We start from the raw sequence: 23,779 nt of genomic DNA on the forward strand, positions 1-23,779 counted from the left end.
GGGGTATTCTTATTTTGGCCTACACTTTCCAGGGATCAGATATTTCAGTTTTAAACTCTTAAACTCTCCTCCACTGTCTGCTACAGTATGGTAGTGCTTGTTTGTATGTGTGTGTGTGAAACCCAAGACACACCCTTCCTAATCATGCTTCCCCATCCATAATGTCTCACTTGGCTCATACTACAACTGTAACTCCCCTTCACCTACTTATCTCATTTGAGACAGAACTCAGACTAATTACTCAGTAAATGATGATGATTGCTTTTTCACCTACTGATGTAGAAAGCTGATGTAACTGGTTGTATATTACAGATATATAGACATCCACAGATGGAAACCAGTGACCCAAATTGTTAGTTCAACATTTAAAAGATCTAATCCTTTTCAAAGTTAGTAGGAACTACAGTCTTAAACTACACTCCAAAGCTTCCCTCCAGCCTGCTTTGACTAAATGGCCATCTGTTTATATAACACAGTTTGTTTACTTGACCATTTTGCCTTTCCATATATGTACAAGATTAGTTTTTAAGTTTACTGGAAGGGCAAAGGGCAAAGAAGTACTGTGAGTTCGGTAATTTAAAAAAACAAAAAACATTTGTGTGCATTAAAAAGCAGGAAGACAGAAAAACAAGTTCAGTTTTTCCCCCATTAGGCTGGCCTTGAGCTAATTGCTATCCAGCAGTTATTGGTTCCCTTATGTGTAGCAAATGTTCTCTCTTTCACTGCAAATTCACTATACAGCCTCTGGGGAGTATTCAGCAAGGATTGGACCACATTTCTAGGAGATTTTCATACTTAAAATGGGTTATATATATATATCATTGGTTAGCTTTATGAAATCAAGTGGAAACATTCTTTTACCTGCATAATTTAAACCTTACGCTTAACCTTCCCGATCAGAAGACCATAAAAAGAAAGCAGCAATTGTGAGAACACAAGAATTCAGTTCTCTTCAGTCATATTTCTATAGCACCACTTCTCAGGTCACTTTGCATTGTAGCTTGAAGACTGTACAATGTTGCAGAAAGAAACCCAGCAATTTACTACAAGTAAGCACGTGGTGACAATCAAGCTACCCAAATCTAAACCAAACTCAATAACATTTCAGATATCTGAAGTATCTCCTCTGTGGTAAAGTACAATGAAGCGTTGCTCTGAAGAGAAGCTTAGGAATGTGTTTTTGGCTGTTAGAGGACAGGATGCTATGGGGTCACACATGGTCAGCTTCCCTTTTTCTGTATCTTCACATTCCCATGGGGACTATCCAATGGCCCAGGCCGGACTCAATATAGTACATCAGACTGCATAACTAGCCACAAAAAACAGGTTGTTCTTGGATCACAGTAATCCTTCCTTATCATCTGCATTTTTGGTTTGGCTGATTACTTGTTGACTTCAATGCACCCGCCTGCTGCTGTCAGTTGCTTAGAGTCCCGATTTGTTTTTCTCATTTTCTAATGAGAAGTTAAAGGGCAATATATATTTACTTCTTCTAATTGTTTTTAATAAAGCTTATTGTTGTTTTTGAGCTTGATCTCCCTCCCCTTTGATGACACGTTAATAATGCGTTGAAATGGGAATACATGCTTAGTGATGATAGAGAATTATTGGGTAATGTAATGCAATGGTTCAAAATGATATGTGTTTTATGAGTGTGTTGGTCGTGTTCATGTAGAAAACGCTGCAAAGGCTTTAAGCTACTAAGTGAAGATGCTTCCAAAACAAATACAGCGAACAAACAACCTCTAAAGAGCTTTATAGACATGGGAAAGCCAATATTGTTACCATCAGATCAAGCCCAGCTAAGAACAGAATATTTTCCCATCATCAAGAGGTGTCTTGGCAAATGTGAGATGAGCCTTTGTGTTCTTTTTGGTCAGCAGTGGATGCCTCAACTCTTGCATGGATGCCATTTTTGCCCAGTCTATGTATTATTGTTGATTCATGATCTCTGACCTTAACTGAGAGTAGTGAGGCCTGCAGTTCTTTAGATGTTGTTCGGGGTTGTATTGTGAACTCCTGGTTGAGTTGTTGAATTTTGGTTTTCTCCATTTGATAATGACTCTCACTGTATAACTGTGAAGGTTCTCAGTCATCCAGGTCATCGTAGTCTAAGAAGCTTGGAAAGAAAAGCGTCTGGACTTCTTTAAGTTGCTTGAAGATGTTTCACCTCTCATCCGAGAAGCTTCTTCAGTTCTAAGGTCAAAAACTGGAGAGAACCAGAGGACTTAAATCTGGAGTCCCAAATCCTTAAAAATGGCTTTGTAACCCTTTCCAGCTGGATATATGTCGATGACTTTGCTTCTCTGTTGTTTCTTTAGATGGTGGCATGATGTGTTACTTTTAGAAGTCTTTTAGCCTGCTTCACTTTGTCGGATAGGTTGTATTTAAGCGATTTCTCGATGCAGCAGGTCTGTCGGTCATCGGGCCTGGGCATGGCTAGTGAATACGGTTAATCACAGTTAATTCATGATTCATGAAAAACTGAATTTTCCTCAATATCCTGAATCATCCAATTGTGACAAATTTGCAAATAAATAAGAAATCAGGAAGGGAGCAAATATGTTTTTACAGCAGGTTTTGAGGATCTGTTTTGCCATCACTGTGTGAAAGATTCAACACATAATTGCACAAGGAGCTTGTGTAACTTGGCAAAGCAGTGACGTGTGTTTCAGCTCCTCTGTGTAGCTGTTCTCTGCTTCATGCTACTGCAGACAGTCAGTCAAACTAAACTTCATGGGACACATCATTTCCTCTGGTTATTTTAAGCCTTCGTAACCAATGCAATGACGACATTTGCTCTGGTCCCTCAACACTGGGATCTGTGTGAGCCACAATGCATAAAGAAAACACACATAAACACTTTCTCTCACACGCACACATACACACAGCCAAAATCCCCACCCTGGATCCCCTTTTCCTCCCTTCCTCCCTTCCTCCCTTGTCTCTTTCGTCAGCCTAGTGTGAAGCAACATGCTCTTGCTTGGCGCTACTGTCTAGCTATATTTAACTAGGCCATGCTATTCCAGAATGCCAGATCCCAGGGCTGGTGCTATCCCCACCCCCCTTGATTCTGTATGAACCCAGCTTGTAATGAGGCCACCTGGCTTCAAATTGCTCAGGTCCCTCCGTGGTGTTGATCAAGATGTTCAACAGGATGAGATCTGGCGCTGGTCTGCATGCTGTGAAAAGTGTCTGTCCTAACCGCAGCCCCCTGCTGTGTTTTTGGAATAATATAGCAGGAGACTAGCTATTTGGATAAAAAGGGGAATTTCATCGCTGAAAATCATGCATGTGAAAAAAACACATCTGTGTTAAATTTTTTGGAGAATTTCCCACGTCACATCTAAGGAGTTTGCAGGAAAAACTCTAAACTCTGTCAGTCACCAAATGCGCCAAGCAGAACTATGCTGTTTGTCCCTGGAGGTTCTCGCACTGCAGCAACTCGTCTTGCCGTCCTGGAGCAAAGGCTTATAACAACTAGGAGTGGACGACTAATTAGAAGCACAAAAAACTATTAGTCTGGAGTCTGATGTCTCATGATTAACCACTGCAGCCTTGTGCTTGTGAGTCATACACCCTCTGGGCTGGAGGGAGTCCCCACAGTTGAAGTGGATTTCTCTATATTTAAAACAGTGAGTCATATTCATCTGCACACTACCACTGATTCACTTAAAAATAGCATGCTCATTTCTCTAAGGAACAGTGTGAACAAAACAATTAAACTTGAGAAATGTGCAGTTCGACATATAATATATTGCCATCTTTTTTCATTTGCTGTACAGCATTTGATGTATTTTGTTTGGCTGACTGTATACAAAACTTCGTTTTCAGGAAGTTGGAGGGCTGCCAGGAGGTTAATAATGGCTCCTGATAACAACCCAGTCTGTACATCTGTTTCAAGCAAAAAGCAACAAGCAACCCTGAGAATACTTCAAAACTTGGCTAATTGACATTCTTCCACCACAGATGTTTTGTCTATATTCGGTACGCAAAATCAGTGGGACAGTCTGATTAAAGCCTCCAGCTTTGCCTCGCTCCTAACTGACCAAGCCAGCTCCAGATGTTGCAGTGGAAACCTCAGGCTTTTCCCAACATGTCCTCATATGAATCAGCTCAACACTGGAAACATTTTTCCCATGATTCATGCTGCTTTTCCAGCGCCTGTGCTTGCCTTTTGTTACCCTACTGGCAACATTTGTCTGATTCCAGGACATGTGAGTAACAGGCAGTGCAGTGTTCAACAAAGAAGGCACTGTTCCCCAATAAAAACACAGACATAATTTACGTCATATGATCATTAAAAAGAAAAAAACATCTGATGAGATGATCAACAAGACAAACAAAGAAGAAAGATTTTGAAAACTGATTTAGAGGGAATAAGTGATTCCACAAAAGGTCTTTGGAATGAGAAGAAATTTTGTTAATCCCTTTCCCCTCCTCCTTTTCATGTATTTTCAATTGATAAAGGAAACAATGGCAGCCAGAACAGAATGGATTCTTCTTTATTCAAATGATAAAATAGACTGTCCTCAAAAAAAAAAAAAAAACCCAAACAAAACAAGAAAACCCCATAGAGGCGGCTCATATCGAGACATCTGGTCATGCATAATTCCTGCTTATTGAAAACTTGACCGTTCTGTGATGATGAGAATTTTCTCTAGAGTTCTCGTTTTGGGCACTAAACTCCCCGACAGCTCTTATCAAAAATAAACACAGTTCATTTGGTGCAGCCAGTTAAGAATGCAAGTCCATCATTCTCACGGTCATAACACACTTTGAATGTAAATGTCCCACACAGATTCTGGCCCCATTGCGGTCCTACAGGTATCATAATGTGCATAAAATTATCACATTATTACAGTTTTGTTTTGTGGGCTTTTTGGGGGGGATGGTGGGGGGTGGGGGAGCAGTACTTTACTGTACAAGGTTGCCTGCTCCTATGCCAAAAATGTATTTTAGGGTGTGTCTAACACGCTGGTTCCTTAACAACGCTCATAAAAAAGTTTCAGTTCCTTTGACAGACTGAACCTTAAGTTTTGCTTTTTACATTCATAGCACCAAAACTGGAGTACACACAAAAAGTATCTTCAGTGACAAGAAGAAAAACAAGTACTTCAGCAGGTGGTTTGGACTCCAAAGAGTCGTGGTCTTAATATTTTTGAATTAGCCTGAGGAGACAGAAGGCACTCTGACAGCTTAAATCCACAAGGACCCGGAACAATCTACCTGCCGCCACCTTAAAAAGCTGTGTGTAACTATTTTGAGGAGTTTGGCCACAAACTTGAGCATCTTCATATGAATACTTGCCTTGAAAATCTCATCCATTTCAAACAGAAATGAAAATTTACACTGTCAACATGCATCGAATTTGCAGGTGTTTCTCAGTTTCAGTGTCTCAAGGTGCTTCAAATCTGGACCTTACTGTATGCGTGGCTAGATTCCCACACAGATATACAGCCTCTAGTAATTTAAGCAAATGACAAAGCATGGCAACAGGATGTAAATACAACACATTATGTTGCAACGAGTGTAATTAAATATTCCATCAATAACCTTGGACAGATTTAAAAGGAAAATATATGTTTTAGCATGTGATGTTTGCTAATTATTATTATGCAATTTTTTTACCCTTTGCCTACACCTCCACCACCAATAACTCTCTCAAGCAATTTAAATAATATTTTTTCTCACTTATGTCTGCCATTGGTATTCATTCACTACTTTGTTTTGTTTTTTTGCCATGGTTTTAGAGAAAAATTATTGGTCACATTTTTTGTATAGTGTGGTGCTTTGATAAATGTCAGTTATTTTCCTCCCTTGCCGGCGCAGCTATAACCCCGTGCTGTTGCTGCTGTAGGTAAGAATTGCCGAAAATTGTATGGCGACGAGGTAATTGTAACAATCTGAAATTCCAAATTGTCACCTACAGACCTGAAATCTGGTTACAGAATCTCCATTACTCAACCGTACCACCAACTTCTCTGATTGCCTTGAAAGGGGTTAAAACAGCACAGGAAGCCCTGCTGGAATAGCTTCTGAACGTCTAACTAGGGACAAAATCTGGGCCTGTGTTTATGCACAGAAACTCTTTTGTGCACACACCCCAAGCTAAATGACTTCTGTGTGTGGGCTGTCTGCCTGCTCTGAGCAGATCATAACCCTAAAAAATAATCTGAGCCGCCTTCCAATGACAGCCAGCAATCTCAAAGAGAACAATGTTGGAAAGATCATCTGCCAGAGGAGTACAGAGTCTTCAAGGCAAGGGACATGTATTTGTATGTTTTGTTTTTCAGGGTTCTCGCATCACACTGAGAATAAAGTGATATGTACTTTATCACGTGTGCTTTTGAAGACACTGAATGCCTCAATGTCAGAATTTCTCTCTTACTCCGGCATTGACATCTACAGCTGCATAAAAGACAGCTTGATAAACTTGATATCTTCATCCTATGTTATGATTACTCTGTTACTCAGATTTTGTTATGTATGGCTCATTTTTTTTGTCAATGCAGTGATCTTTCCTGTCAAGACCTATGACAGGAACAGAAGGATTTGCATTACACGAGCCAAGCTCAAACTAGGACTATCAAAAATGTAACTCCAGATGCTCTCATGGCCCCTCATCAATTATATTTTTATTATCATATGATATTTTAGAAGCATATGCACTAGACGCTGACCGTCTGGGGCTCCAAGATGGTTGTTCCAAGGTCATCCAAATTCTTGGGATCCCGCTAGCTAATGCAAATGACGGAAACTATGAAAACACCTTGTAAATTGGCTGGGGCTGTGCTGCTGAGGTGAAAGAAAGGATAAGGTGGTCAGCAAGCCCAACTGTTCTAAGGCCTTTTGTATTTTACATTTCTTGCTTGTAGCTGACTTGCTTATCTGACCACAGCAGCACGTTGTGAATGAGCACCAGTGTCTTGCTCAAGGACAAGCTGACAGAAGTTATTGCTTTTACAGCAATCAAACCTCTAAAAAACTCTATTATTGGCCCGCCACTGTAATCACTGAACAGACATGCTGTTCATTCTGTAGCTGCAGGTCAAATATAAAATTCTACCTGTAGTAACAAGATGAAGCTATAGAAAGGAAAGGAGCAGGGTAAGGCAGGTTGCCTATACAGCTAATTTTGGATTCTCGCAATGATGTTTGCCTCAGGCCAGAATCCTAAAAAAAAAAAAAAAAGCAGTTAATAAACCACGACTCACTGAAACTTTCTCTCTGAAAGTGGCAGGATGAAACACCAGGCAGGCAGAAGTGAGGAAGGTTATATCATACGAGAAACATTATCAATATTGATAGTCGTCCATGCTTCGAGATGAAATAAGGGCCTCATTTCCATGACGCATTAAAGAAGGAGCTTGGCAGTGAGCAGAATGTTGTCTCAAGTACAAGGGCCACTCATATACTGCACTTAAGTTTTTGATGACATGCACTTCGTCTGCAGTGCATAAGCAATCAGAGTTGAGGTTTTTTTTGTTTTCTTTAAGGCAAATGTTAAGATAAAAAAACAACAAAACCCTGCTTTCTCCTCAATGATGGGATTTGTATTATTGTGTTTTGAAGCAGATTATAGCTCATATTTTCTTGGGAAATAAAACATGGCTGTGTCTGAACTGTCCACCAATTCGCTCTGTAAGTGCATAAGCCTTCTATATCTTGACTGTGAATTTCCCCTATAGTGCACTACAAAGCAGTGAAGTGACTCTATGAAAGGTAGTGTACAGAAGAAGGAGTGCTACATCCATCGAGACATCATGTGTTGCAGCCTGTTTATCTGTTATTAAACAAACACCCCCCCCCCAAAAAATAAAAAAAAATAAAAAATTTAACAAAACCCAGAGACACCAGATATGGAGCTAATTTGATTTTCTTACTCTTTGAGAGTGCCTGGCAAGCATAATGCTCCTCAGATGTTTCAACCGTGCAGTGGCTCATCTCCTTCTATGCCAGAGCAGCATGACTTTCAAATTACAGATTTTAGCTGGTCAATTTAAACTGTAAATGTGTTAGTGGAAAGTAGCTTGCTTATGAAATGAAAAGCATAATGATAATTCATAAAAGATTTGTAGCACAGTTGCAGTTTCTCTCATCCTTTTGTAAGTGGATACATTTACGGTAAAGTATGCAGAAATGAATAGGTGTGCATAGATTAATATGGTAGTAGTGTGTATATATTGTGCTGTTATCCGTTACAGTGTTTACTTATTCTAACTGTGTCCACTATGTAGCAAACACTATATAGTGGATGGGTGTGTCTGATGTTGGTCCACTAGGATCAACATGAAACTGATAAGTCATGTTGTGATGCCGTTGCCCTGCACTGTGGTGGAAAAGAGGAAAAAAGTCTTTCTTTATACAAAACTCTCTTTTGGAACAAATGGTAAGCATTTCTAAAGTTTTCTTTATGAAGTTATGCAAAACAACAACTATATTACCAACTTAGCTTTGCTTTCAGCCAAATTTAGGTTACTTATGTTGGTTTGCTTGTGATAGCTTTTCATCGCATTAGCTAACTTCTTGGCTAATGCTAACTCTAAGCTTAGAGAACGTGATTGGTCAGCTGCAATGTTGAACCCAGCATTGTTATGACAGTGTACTAACAACACTAACATGGATATAAGACGCTCAGTTTTAATACAAAAGCATTTCACTGTGAGCTACAAGCACCTGGTCCTCCCTTGAGAGAGAAAAGGCAGATGAGGAGCTGTGTGTTCTTCCCTCCTTTTATAAACACAGATTTTTTTTGTTTACATTTACTCCAAAAGCTACTTTTCTATCCTATCTTAGCTTTACGTTGTGTTTAGACTAAAAGTTGAGGGAAGGGTCACGAAGCATGTCTGCGGGACCAGTACAACCTGGAATAAAGGCCAATCTCATCAATTTCCCAGCACAAATATTGGATTTATTAATCTTCTGTGCAGACACTTGTAGTCACACCATTTTCCCTGCCAACTCTCAAGGAACATGTGGAGGCCTTGTATACGGACACTTCACAAAGCCGAGGCAAATTCCATATTTATTTTTTTTTCTTGTTACCATAGTAACATTATACCCATGGGGAGATAGCTGGCTCATATGCAGTCTTGGGATGCAAATCCCTTCGTTAAGCTTTGCAATTGAAAATGCAAACACATTCAGCAGAAAGACATCTCTGAAACACTTACAAATGTGCATAAAATATTTGATATTGTTTGTAGTAGATGTTCTCTTAATGTGTGTTATCTGAGCAATTTAGGAAAAGCTTCCTCAATTAGGTATATGGGAATTCAAACAGTGCTTTTGCGATGATAGATGGTATGTATTTCATAACATATTCATTGGCAGCATTTTGCACAGCAGCATTTGTTCTGCCAGCAGGGGCTTGTCTGTTCATATCTGTATTTTAGAAATGCCTACATCTCATAAATGGATTTTCAGAAAGAAAAACAAGACAACAAACAAGATACCTAATTTAGAAAGATTTGCAAGAAAAAAGGAAATCAGTAAATAAGTAAATAACAGCCAACAGTGGGAGTGGCAGTAGATGTGACTTCCTTAGGAACATCAAACTTTGTGCACTTATCAACAGACAGAAAAATGAGGAAAAACTCTATTACCAGGGCAACCAAACAACATGTATGCACTGGGGAGCTATTTATGATTTGGAAATAACTACCCATCCAATTTTTCCAAACTTTGTTAAAGGGCAGCTTTAAAGTCTGCTGAACAGATAGAGAGCTGCAGGGTGTTTTAAAGACTCAGAACAGGAACATGTCAAGTCCAATTTCAGATACAACCATGATAAAGCGAGTTTCTCTTGATATGAAAAAAGTGCTCTCATAACGAATGAATACAGAATACTACAGATTTTCTGGCTGTGTGTCCAAAAAATATCGCTTTTGTTGCAGGAATTTGTATTAGAACTGCAGACATTACTTGCCACTGGCCTTACAGATAAGGTCAGAGTTCATGATTCAGAAACAAGAAGGTGACTGGGCAAAAATGGCATATGTGGGAGTGTTTCTAGGCAAAAAAAACCAAAACACTGCTGACCAAAGAGAACACAATTTCCCACATTTTCAGAAAAGCATCTGGTTTTAAACTAACACACCATTTAATAGAAAAAAAGATAATAGTAACAGTCAAATATAGTGGTGGTAATGTGATTGTCTGGGGCTGCTCTGCTGCTTCAGGATCTGGATGACTTGCTGTAATTGACGGAACCATGAATTCTGCTTTCTATTCACAAATCCTGAAGTAAAGAATATCTGGCCATCAGTTTGTGCCATAAAGCTCAAGCGTACTCTCATTTGGGTTATTCAGCAGGACAATGATCCGAAACACACCAGCAAGTTAGTAGCATGCAATACAAAATGGTTTTGGAGTGGCCTAGTCAAAGTCTGGACTTAAATCCAATCAAGATGTTTTGGCATCACCTTAAACAGGTAGTGGCTGAATTAAAAGTATTCTGCAAAGAAGATTGGGACAGAATTCCTCCAGAGTTATGTGAAAGACTTTTTTTCTGCCTTAATAAATAAAATCATCTTTTAAAAACTGCATTTTTGCATTAATTCACATGTCACGTGAGTACTATGAAAAAATTTGGGGTGATTTTTGGTAAGTGTGACATTAAATAAAATAAAAAAATCAGAAACAGAGCAAATACTTTTTCACAGCAATTTAAGTGGATGAAAAACAGCAGCATAAGACTCAATTGGAAAATGGGATATTGCACCACAGAAGAAAGCTCATATAAAATGTTGTGATAGTGGACGTCTCACTGTGCTGCTTGCTTCTGCTGTTGTGGCAGAAGTGATTATATTTCTCTGGACTTGGAGAACTGCAATAAAAGTGACTACAAGTCTACCACTTCAGTATGGGCATCCCCAGTAGAAAGGTGCAAACGACTACAAAAAATACCAAAGCATCTGGACACTGTGCATGCGTGCATGTCCCGTGACAGCTGAAGACTTAAACACTGGGAGGAAATGAAACCCTCTGTAAGCCTTCTAGGATGCCTATGGAAGAATCCCCCAACAGCTTGTGGCAGGCATTTTGTAGAGCAGAGGGGGCCAAAATCTAATCAGTGACTTGGTACATCTGGTCAACATTAGCATTTAGTTCTCTAGGGTCAGTGGGTGAGTGCTGTTCACACTGAGGCACAGAGGATTGTGCCAGCAGAAAATTAGATGAGGAGAAATCGTTCCCCGGTGCAGTTTTTGTGTTATATTCTGCCACATTTTCAATCAAAGGAACATTTCATCTTAAATATGTGGAGAACTGCAAAGCTACTGTAACTATAACACCAACATGTGAATGTGTACTTTATATCTAAATAAAGACATAAATTACAGTTATGCAAAAGGCTTCTATAAATCGCTAGCAAATCATATTTTTCTGTACTCAGACAGCACTGTTTGCTCAGTGTAAAGCTAATTCTTCAGCAGAGGGGTCACTGTCACACCCGTCAGCAGGGTTTATCTAGAAATGAGCAAACAGAATGGCAGATGACTCTTTTCATGCTTGCCGTGAACAGATCACAGTGCCGAAGAACTGAGTCCAGCTCCCCGGCCGAGCTTTGACTATGTGCCACTAAAACAAAGCAATACTCCTACATGCAGATCAAGGGACACTTTTTCACTTTAGCTGCCAATGGAGACATTTGTCCAGACTTAATTGGAGTGGAATTTTCAGCGAGGGTTTGAAAATCTGACAGCAGGGGGAAAACAATGGGCCCAACAGCTGCTCAAGTCCAAGGCTGAACATGCCAACTTGCCATGTGTACAACTTTGTGGCAATGTGAGTTATTTAAGCTGTTTGAAGACAGGGGGGTTTCATTTCCCATTAAGACACACAGCACTCTGCATCTCACATAAACTGCACTTGCATCCAGCAGGACTAAACTAGCTCATCATAGTGAGAAAGTATATCTGTACCTCTTTACTCTAAGGGATCATTGTATAATCCTTTGGCCATCAAGCGGCTGCTTCCTGTAAACGCACACACACTGCCTCTCTCACTCGTTTACTAGCACCTCTCTCTCTCTCTCACTGCTACTTTCATCTGTCTTCTCTCTTGTTGGATAAGGAGCGGCTCTGCCTGCCACTGTGCACTTCCCCTCTCAAAGAGCCATTCATTGCTGCCGGCAGCAGGACCTCAGCTAAGAGGGCTTCAACTTCTCTACCTCCTGCCTTTTGGCAACACGCTTTCAATGCAAACATTCCCAAGGTAAATGCGCTCACTCATTCAGCTCACCACAGACTTGAAAGCAAAAAAAAGAAAAAAAAAAAGAAGAAAAAATGCGATAGAGGAGAAGCCGACAGATGTTGCCCCAGCCTTTGGACAAGTGGTCAGACCATTGCTCATCTTTTCCTCAGTGTATTGAGTTTCATCGAAGAATATAAAAGGTTTTACAACAGTGAGTGACATGTGTCCCGTGAGAATGAATAAACAACAGTAAAAGGAAGACAACTGAAGATCTGATGTGGAGTTACTTAGAAAGTTTGTACCCCAGTGCAGCATCTGTAAAGGATAACGTTGATACTGGGTTTGTTTTGAGGGATTAACTTGTCAGCCAACCATGGTTGGATTTATGCAGAGGGGAAGCCTCAGACAGAGATGGTGATCTGATCTTTTTCTGTGGATCTCTGACAAATGGGAGCAGAAGGGGAGAGCCAGGACACTAAAAGAGGGATTTGCAGTGGCACTTACCTCCATGACCAGGGTTGGGGAGGCAGAGCAGTACACTCAGGAAGGCACCAACAAAAACCAGATGCAGGGCTCTCATATTTTCGTTGCTGAAGAGTTAAGTCCTCCACTGTTGTGTTAAAGACACTCCATTCAGAAGAGACTGAATGAGTTTCCAGTTTTGGGACCTGCTACAAGATACTTCTCTATGTGAAGGGGCAGGGCTGGGGAGGGACCGCTAGAGGGACGCCTTCTTTCCAACCCCAGCCCCTACCCTTCTCCAGCACACTTGCACGTGCACACGTTACACACACACAGATCTTCAAAGAATGGAAAATCATAACCAGACTCTCTTTGCTGACCCAACACTTACATATTTTTACAAGTACAATACCCGTTTATACATATATTTGTCTCTCATACGCACACACACGCACACAACAAATTTACACGCATCAATTTACATGGCTTTTGTAACACCACACAAATCAAAACTCTGACACGACAAGCTCACTACTCCAGTGGATTTTTTCCCTTTTGTCTCAGTCTGTAATTGGAGTGCCCTTTAGAGACCAGCAGCTCCCGTTTGCAAGGATAAACCCTTTACTTTTAATTAAAGACAACTCAGGTTGCCATTGGTGCTTTATCTTTCGAGCCTTTCCCTTGATCAATGTCTGGCTCTTCATGTTTTTGTTCAACAAACCTGCTCCTGAAGCTAATTAAGCTCGCACTTGAGTGTGGAGTAGAGGTTGGTTGCTCTGGATTTGCATTCTCTCTTGTCTCCCTATTGATAAGGCAGGGACAATAGAAAAGTTTTACTGCGCAAATAAAGCACTCTGGGAAAGACTTTATTTGTGGTGAGTGCTGTCGCTGATTGTTCTCCACTTGGCTTATACTTTCATTTCTGGTAATGAACATGCATACACTCATCACAAGGATTAGTATTTTCTGGCTGGATGCTAAGATTAAACCTCAAATTCACTCGCAAAGCTTGAACGTTCAATTTCATCTGTCTCACAGTCAGCAGATTGGCAACCTATTCGTCACTCTTGCTGACAGCTGAAATGGGAATACAATTAGAATATTCTGAACACTTCCTCTCAGGTGTGGAATGACTTTACAATAGCTATTCGCCGTTCACTGCAGCCCGTGCAGATTAATTAGACTTTTGCTTTTCAGCTGAACAAACAATGCCTCTGAAATTACCTTCAAATTAACTGGCATGTGAAATATTACAGATAATTTCAAATGACTTATGACAGTCAGGAGAGCTTTTTGCATTAACTGTGGATTGATTGGACTGCATATTTGTTAGTCTCAGACTTGGTGAACGGACAACCTGAAATGTTTAAAATAAGCACTTTTTGTCTCTCAGTTGTATTTCATACATCTGAGGAGAAAATAACAAGCTTCCTTTCAACCACATGGTCTTGTATGTGTAAAACTTCCCATCCCATAATGTGGATAGTGCATAATCTTAGCTACGGTGGTCACTGTAGGACAAACATATTTTAGTTAGCCAAGAGAGACCTGTTCCTGTGTTTCTGCTATTGTTTAGACTGGTTCTGGAGCTGCCCCAGAATTGTCTCCTATCTGTAGGAGTCTACTGTTTACCTCAGCTGTCAGTGTCGGGTTGTTGCTCTCTCTGTCTGACCCTTACTGAATAAACTCTCATATGATGTGAGAATGTAATCAAACTGTTTATCAGTTTATCAGAAAATATTATTTTTAGGATGATTCAGCCTAATATTAGTTGGCAGAATAGGCTTATAACATGTCACTGTTGTTGCATAGGGTCGCATGTCTAATCTGCTGACAATAAGTAACTACAACAATATTGGGAATAAATAACATGTTTATGCACATTTTCATGTGTTAGAGCCCTGGCTTCAGTTCAGGAGATGAGGCCTGAGGTTATGAGAAAGAGGATGACATTTTCGCTTCTTTGGTGTAGAGTACCCCTTCTCTGGCAATATGCTAGTATGTGGCCAGTCTCTAACCACATACCAGCCACTGTATTCAAATATGATGCTGGGAACATGGCGGCCTCCACAAACCGCAAACCTGCTCCTGTGTATTTTCAATGTAATAATTCTAAGTTTGAATGCATTGTACACATAAGCACTTTTTATTTAAATAGCATAAAAGCCCAATTCTCCAAAACACGATTGTGTTGAATAAAACAAAGGCGTAGATCCATTTAACATGAAGAAGACCTCATTTCTCCACATTTCAAAAAAGAGCATGAGCCACTGTGACCATTGGAAGACCTGTAAAAACATATCATACTTGTAACACAACACCATTTATTGCTGGCAACCTTTTCTGTCACCAAAGCCTTACTGACTATTTCAACATGACACAAGCTACAATTAAAACGCTCCCTCTGAGCCTTAGCCAACCGTTTACACCAATGACATGCTCTCGCCTCCCTGGGGATGCATAACTCTCCCTGGAGGGATGTCACCCACTGATATGAGTGGGCTCCTGCAGTATGTGAAAGCAAAGGCAGGCTTATGTAACCCACAACACCAGGAACCCCTTTACCATAAGCATGACAGATGATGTAAGTAGATATGTGTGAACTTGTCTATATTAAAGTAAATTGATGCTATTTATGAGACTTTTTTTTGGTAATAATGAATATGGTCATGCAGTGATTAAAGGTGTCCTGTGGAGGCTTTTAAACAAACAGGTTTTTGTTTACATTCAAATATGCTCACAAAGTACATAATACGTATCCTCGAGGTCTACAAGCATGTTGAATGTATTTCCAACCTCGTAAAACATCTGCTTTTTGTTTACATCGCTATGTGTAATTCTTTATGCCTATTTTTACAGCTGTGCTGTGCTGTCTGCAATTGCTGTCTCTTTACATTATGCTGATATTCTGCATGTGTGCATGTATTGTGGTGCAGCACAAGACAAAAGCAAATAAAGATTCACTCAAACATTACACTGCAAAAAACACCACTAGTGAAAAAAAACATGATATACCATTAAATCTGTTGGGGTTTTTTTTGCCACCATAGTCCAGCAGGACTACCTTGAAGCACAGTGTCTGTGATAGGGATGCGGTTATTGCTGCGGACTTGTTAGGAATCATTTGCCTGTGAATATTTCAAGGAGCAACATTAGCATTCATTTAGAGTAATGTTTCTGTCCAGAAGGTGAAGATAAGGTTCCCCATTCACATGGATAACATGGTTCAGTTCATTCCACTGGCTGGGCCATAGCTCAAGAGGTAGTTGGTCCTCCTTGCAAAGTACTTTTTGAGACATAACTAAACAACTGCATTTTATTTACAATTGCCCATAACCCTGTAAGACCCAACCCATCAAAAAATTAGCCCAAAAATTCAGATTTTTTGGAACTGAGATGTTTATTGACCCTTATAACAAAATTCACAATTTTTTTTGCAATATCAATTTGTGTATGATATAATTTTATGATATATTTATTATATATTTTTGTATCACATTTGATACATTAGGTGTTTTTGGCAACTGTTTGTTAACAACAATGTTAATTTTAGACAAAAAAAGAATTTTGTTCCTAACATTTTGAAATTATGGCAAGTATTGATCATGTTGATGAGATAGAGGTCTCAGAAACTCATGTGTCAAATATGATACAAAGGGCATTATAGAATTAATTACAGTTCTGTCATTAAAACAAGGGAGAATCTGATGGGTTGTAATTCAGCATTCTGGTAAAGAAATGTTTAAATGTACGTGAGACAGTTTAATTTTTTATTTGTTTAGTCACAGCCCTGGTGATGTTTTTCATAGCAAGTAAAGAATCAATGTAAAAACAAAAATAAAACAATCTAATAATTAATCTACTTGTGATATCTACAAGTACATATACACTTTACTGCCAAAAGTATTCGCTCATCTGCCTCCACACTCATATGAACTTGAGTGACATCCCATTCTTCATCCATTAGGTCCTAACCTTTGCACCTATAGCAGCTTCATCTCTTCTGGGAAGGATTTCCACAAGGTTCAGGAGTGTTTATGAGAATTTTTGACTATTCAAGAAATGCATTTGTGAGGTCAGACATTGACATGTGACGAGAAAGCCTGACTCACAGTCCCCACTCCAATTGATCCCAAAGTTGTCCTATCGAGTTGAGGTTGGAAATCTGTACAGGCCAGTCAAGTCCTTCTACACCACATTTTCTCATTAAAACTTTGTGCGATGGTGCACAGTCATATTCTAACCAGAACGGGCCATCCCCAAACAAAGTTGGGAGCAAATTGTCCTAAATGTCTTAGTATGCTGAAGCATTTAGATTTCTTTCCACTATAACTAAGGGACTAAGCACAACTCCCGAACATGCAGAAAATATTTTTAAGAAAATCTGAGAGCCATTTTTTTTAACCTCCTAGGACCTGGCGTTCACATATGTGGACATCACATTTTGGGTTGTCTAGACCAAAATATTACATTTTGCTCTACAAGGGCCTGATATCCACTTACGAGGACATTATACTGCTACTGTGCTATTGAAATTTTAAACAAATATCCTCATATGTGAATCTCATTTTTCTCAGGAACAAAGATTTGGTAAAAAAAATAAAAGAAATCTGGTAATTCTTTGTTTTTACATTCATCAGGTGCCAATCAGCCCAAATATTGAAGAGAAATTAAAAATGCATGCCATTGAAGACTTCGGGTCTTAGGAGGTTAAAGAAAGTAGAGATTATTTGCTAACTGGGGAAACAGTGAAAATGTTTTGTTTTCCAACTGTTCTCTCCAATCTTTAAGTCACAGTGGCCACTGATTTCACTTACGGTATTGCCATGTAGCAGTAACGCACCAATATGAGTGCACCTAGTGATATGCCAGGTAAGTAGCAGGTAAGTAAAAATTGCCACTGAATCAATCTTTTCCTCCCAGCATTTGAATTTCTGTTTAAGCTAAATTAGGGCATTTAGCAGACCTTTCAATGTTGTCTTATTGTACCATCCTTTTACATCTGCAAAGACACATGAAACACAGATTGGAAATACTGAACTAAAATGATTCTTATTTGACTTTGACAGGTTTATGTTAGTCTGATGAAAATTTGATATTGAAACATTTTTAATGTAAAAGATATTTTTATAAATGAACACTGTAGATTGGCTCCCTATCACTTGTATTTGTGTTAGTAGCATTATCACTGTGGGAAGGACAAATGATTAATGTATATCGTAATATGTATCTACCTCAAAGGATATCTACCTATGTATCTAGAAGTGTTTATACTTTTCTGCTACAGTATAACACACATTGCTTTTTCCTGTTATATCTCACTAACTTGCCTGAGGTTAGCGTCAGTTCAGGTGACAACAACAAGTTTTATCAGATGTCATTTGTCTTTGTTGATGCAGTCTTTTCATAGAGCAGAAACTGGACACATATTGCAGAAATATCACCTCTCAATTCATGCTGGAAAGAGAGAGCAAGCTCGACTTTCAACACATAGTCTCAAATATCACCTTCGTGCATTGCTCCAGCCGTCTGGCCAGACCGCCCCGCGCTCTCAAAACTCCAGACTTGATTAAACCACAAAAACTACGTCAATGTTATGTGAAGCCTTTTTTCCAATGTCAAGATAGAGACTTGAGCTTAATGCCAGATAATCGCAGTGGTCTGTTTTGATCACCATGATTTAATGCTTTTAAGACACACTGTAATAATCAAGCACCCCCTGAACAAAGACAGCAGTGAGAACCCTATAGACGAGAAAATAGAAGAGAACTGCATATCCTTAACTTTTTCCAAGAGCTATCACTTCTCCATGCCTTTTTAGCTAATACGAACCCACTTTCTTTTGGTATAATAGCTCACTTTTTATTCATTTGTTCAATTAATTGACTAATGTTCACTTTTCTGCACATTAATCTTTGTTCTTTGATTCTTTAAGTGCCATTCAAAGTGGAACTACATGGGAATATAAAGCAAAATGAAGCTTCATAACATTAATCTTTTACTACCCAGTCATTTTTTTTCATGGTAATTTCAGTTTAGATTGAACTTAAAGTGCCTGTCTAACATCAATGATCACTATAAGGTGTGCAAGTCTTTTACAGAATACTAGGTTACTTGAAACATGTAGTACAACATGTAATTATATTTTAGAAATTACAAAGGTTAGCTGCTAGAATTGAGTGATTAGTAATCTCTGCATCAGAATGTATTTTTTTAAATGACTTTCTAACACTATTCATAACTCAGTGCTTGGATAAGATTTTGTAAATTTTAACTGTTTCTGTTGAGGAGTGAGCACCAGAGCCCAAAGTGGAACTTCTCATATACCGTGTTATGATTAGATTAGCATTTGAGTGTTTGTATATAAATGTTTATACTGCCAGTTTAATAAATATGTCCTGCACGAGAGATGTTAACAAGCTTCCACTGTCTAGATATATATTGGTGGGACATCAGTTGAGATGTATTTATTTTAAGCTATGTCAAGCTATGTCTCCCAAAAGCCTTAAAGGTAAAGGTGTTACAGCGTGAATAACACCCTTAACACTGTCAGAAAGGTGTTGATTGGGCTCATATTTTGAAGTTGAGGCCTGATGTTTATTTGCTATATTTTTCAGATAATGACAAAAGCATGGAGAAATGACTTTTTAGGCTTTTATTTTGCATTGCTGGATTAACAGATGCTAGCTGTCAGAAACACTTTCCTCCCACAATAAACCCATTACTCTCCCTTTTTAGACAATCCATCAGTAGTGTCAATTTAATTTGCTCTTCTCACCAAGCCAGTATATGACAGCACTGGAAAATTTGGAATACACATGTGTCCCATATGTGTAACGTGTCCCAATTTATTGATGATGCTAATCATTTTTGACAATATTTGTGTCATGCCCTTTGTTTTTGTAAATATTATTCTCAGGTTATGGTGACATGCAGTCATTTTTTACAAAAAGAAAAAGATGAATAAAAACAGGAATTTGTATTACCCCATATATCACAGCAGCACATCTTTTTACCCTTTTGTTTTATCTCCTGTCTGTTATCCAGTCTGGTGTGACCAGCTGGCCTGGTGAAAACAAGGTAAAAGGACATGTGTCACCAAATTCAGTGAGTGTAGTTATCAGCTGTACCTTACGATTTTTATCCAGGAAACATATTCAATTATCATGTGATGATTTAAAATTGATATTTCATTTAATATGAATTTTGTCTGTCCCTAAATATTAGCCTGGGTCACAGGCTATAGCTAGGTTATAGCTAGTCACAGTAATGCTAATAACAGCCACAATAATGTCCTACCACAAAGGATTTTTCTAAAGAAAAGATGATCTTATATACTGGGAGTATAACACACTTGTATCATACATATACAATAGTCAACAAAGCATTTGCCATGCTTGTAGCTGAAGACAAGCAAAAACTACTCCCGTCAAAAAGTAAAAGGTGATTGACTAGCTGTTTAATACTTGTTTCTATGGTGACATAAATAAGTGACATGGGAAACATTTCTCTGGGAGATAATTTTTCACATTCTTTTAGAATCTGGGCTTGGTAATTTTTACAGAGGTTTTATATACACAAAAAGGTACACAATAAAAGATAATCAAAATCAAAAGAATCGCCTAGCCTCTTTAAGGCGTTGATGGTGATGAGTTAAGCTTGCTAGTCAAATCACTCGACATCCTTTACGATTATCTAACTTAATAATAAGTGGCCTGGCATAAACTTTGTTTCAGGCTCCCTAACCTCTATTTGTATCTAGTTTCCTCAGCACAGGGCTCCTCGGCTAAGCCCTCCCTACATCCAGTTTGTTTATCTATTCCCTGCCTGTGGCACAATGTTAGCAGATGGATGGCAATCCTCAGGTTTTAGATGATGCTTCTGAATAATATATTAATAAACTGACCTTAGAGGGAAATGAGGGATAAATAACTAAGCAGAAGTAAAACATTAGTTGCCTGGCCTCACCATCAACATGTTTATCAACCAGGTTAAATTAGCTATATATTCAAAGAGAAACTAAGCATATTTGATAGGATTTAACACTCTGAAAAACACACTTGGTTTGCTACAAACCTCCCCCAGTCTTATTTCTGGGCACATGTTTAATACTGTAAAGCATGAAACCACAGCTGATCATGTAAAACTGGATTTTCTCTCCATCAAAGCCGTGTGACAGAGTGGGACAGAAATCTTTCTAACAATCAAGTGTGCGCCAGAGTCAGCACGTAGTCAGAACTAAAATCTGAATTTCATGCACTGTTTCACTTGATAAAGAGGAAGGCTGTTTAGCTGCTCATATATGCACTCGCTAAATGGTAGGAAGGATGGAAGGGTGGCAAACATTGTTTCTGTAACACTGAGTCCCCCTGCTGTGAGTGAAGGGCCTCAGAATATCGCAGAGCTTTAAAGCAGAAAATGTGCAGCGTGAAGTAGACAACGCATATGAAGCTGCCAGTTTTCTTTAGAGAGAAAGTCAGGTAGTGATTGAAATGGAAAAGAAGAAAAGAGTCCAGGCTTATGAGACTGTGAGGCTTTTATATTTGAAGTAATAGAAAACATTCTTTGATTTCTCACCTGAAATCAATAAATAATGCGTTGTGGCATTTTTCTGAAAAAGGGAAAGTGCTGTGAGCTCTGCATGAAACACTTGTTTCTACAAAAGTAGAATTTGCAATATGCAAATTGCTTAAAAAAAACTTCATGGGGATTTTGCCATAAGGGTGGACTCTCACCGAAGAGGAAATTCACATTGAAAGGAATTCTAAAAGCCCCAAAGTCAATGTTAGTATGACCAGCCAACAAAGTCTGCCTTTGTCAATATTAAATGGAGCTTAATAATAAAACATGCTGTAGCTAATAAGAAGAAAAATGCATATATAAATTATACTGTTAGGCCACCACAATTGAATTATTCTATGAACTTACCTCACAAAGTTAATTACATACATATGCTGTTGTCACACTAGGCTGCCGACTAATGTGAGCTCTCATTTCCTTAAGCCATGCTTGTACACTTCGAGCCTCCTTTGATTCAGACACTTCACTTCCGGCCCTTAGGTGTTTCCCGCCATTGTGATCTTTGCGCCTTTCCTAATGTGCATCACCTGTATTTAAACATGTTACCAACTTTGTGTACTTGGTCTGTGTCTTCCCCTCTCTGTCTGTGCCAGATGGGCTGGAGTGTCTTAAGCACTGAGGCAGCCTTTGTTGTTCTTGTTTTTTTCTTAGTCTCCTAGTGTTTTTTTTTCTTTTTACTCTGCCTGTTTACCCTGGTTCCTCCCTCTGCTCACTCTATGGCAGACTTGTTTTCCTCCCTCTGATTGATTACCCATATACAAACCCTTTTTTCCAAGTAAAGTCTGGCTTTTTGTGCTTTTCCTCCCGAGTCTGCGTTGCTCTCTTGAGTCCTGTTTCCATTGTTACTAGCTGTTAGAAGTATTGGCGATGCCAAGATGTTATTGCACCCTTTCAAGAAATATCGGTAAAAACTCAAATTTACGCTTGTGTTTTTTTAAATTTGAACTAAATAGACAAAATGTTGTTTCAGTCCAAATCAGTTTAGCTCAATACAATTCATTTATATAGTGTAAATCTCAATAACAGTTGCCTCAAGGTGTTTTATACTGTAAGATAAACAGAGAAAACCTTAATAATCTGAGTACCCTCTATAAGCGAGCAAACATAGAAAAAGCTGGAAGGAAAAACCCCCTTTTACCAAGAAGAAACCTCCAGCCCCTAGCAGCCTCGGCGTATTGCAGGGTAACTAAGGGAGGGTTCAGGGTCACCTGATCCAGCCCTAACTATAAGCTCTATCAAAAAAGAAAGGCTTAAGCCTAATAAAAGTTTGTTTTTATCATTTCTCTTTCCCGTATCCAAACAGGGAATTGGTTCCACAGAAGAGGGGTCTTAAGGCTGAATGCTCTGCCGCCCATTTTATTTTCATATAATCTAGGAAGTCTGAGAGTCTCCAGTCTGAGAGTGCTCTGTTGTACTTTAAGATAAAATACCTTAAAGTACGATGTTGTATGCTAAGATTTAAGATCTTAAAGATAAGATGTATCCTGTATCAGGTGGTCTTTATCCTTCAAGCTCGGGCCTGGGAACATGCGAGTCCTGGGCAGTATCTTTGTTGTTCCTAGGACTGCGCTCTTCTGGACAGAGATCTTGGATGTTGTTACTGGGATCTGATTGAGCCACTCGCCTAGCCTAGGGGTCATTGCACCTAGTGCTCAGATTATCACTGGGACCACTGTTGCCTTCTCTTTGAGTTCTTCTCTCAGCCAGTGGTCTTTCTTGAGCTTCTCGTGTTCCTTCTTGCTGATGCTGCTATCACTCACAATAGCTATATCTATCACTATGGCCATCGTCCTCTCCTTGTCCATCACTACTATATTCTGGTTGGTTAGCCATCACCAGTTTGTCCGTCTTTATCTGGAAGTCCCACAGGATCTTAGCTCAGTTATTCTTGTCCTATTTTGACCATAGGACTTCCAGGCCATACTCGGAACAGATGTTCCTGAATACTATGCCGGCCACTTGGTTATGGCGTTCCATGTATGCCCTGCCTGCTAGCATCTTGCACCTTGCTGTTACAGTGGCTTGCAAAAGTATTTGGCCCCCTTGAACTTTTCCACATTTTGTCCCATTACAGCCACAAACATGAATCAATTTATTGGAATTCCACGTGAAAGACCAACACAAAGTAGTGTACATGTGAGAAGTGGAATGAAAATCATACATGATTCCAAACATTTTTTACAAATAAATAACTGCAAAGTGGGGTGTGCGTAATTATTCAGCCCCCTTTGGTCTGAGTGCAGTCAGTTGCCCATAGACATTGCCTGATGAGTGCCAGTGACTAAATAGAGTGCACCTGTGTGTAATCTAATGTCAGTACAAATACAGCTGCTCTGTGACGGCCTCAGAGGTTGTCTAAGAGAATATTGGGAGCAACAACACCATGAAGTCCAAAGAACACACCAGACAGGTCAGGGATAAAGTTATTGAGAAATTTAAAGCAGGCTTAGGCTACAAAAAGATTTCCCAAGCCTTGAACATCCCACGGAGCACTGTTCAAGCGATCATTCAGAAATGGAAGGAGTATGGCACAACTGTA

At 39.3% G+C, this 23,779-nt stretch overlaps 1 protein-coding gene across 1 annotated transcript in view; it reads right to left on the minus strand.

Moving 5' to 3' along the window:
* The window catches only part of cspg4 (chondroitin sulfate proteoglycan 4), a 75,640-nt gene extending 62,761 nt beyond the window's left edge, over positions 1 to 12,879 (minus strand). Inside the window, exon 1 of the mRNA XM_005931715.3 lies at positions 12,703 to 12,879. Within this exon, the coding sequence (XP_005931777.1) occupies positions 12,703 to 12,778 (76 nt within the window). The 5' untranslated portion in view covers positions 12,779 to 12,879. The remainder of the gene's footprint in view (positions 1 to 12,702) is intronic.
* Between the last annotated feature and the right edge of the window lie 10,900 nt (positions 12,880 to 23,779).

The sequence above is a fragment of the Haplochromis burtoni genome, unplaced genomic scaffold (genome assembly GCF_018398535.1).
Source record: "Haplochromis burtoni strain Fernald_Lab_line unplaced genomic scaffold, NCSU_Asbu1 Contig_145, whole genome shotgun sequence".
NCBI lineage: Eukaryota > Metazoa > Chordata > Actinopteri > Cichliformes > Cichlidae > Haplochromis > Haplochromis burtoni.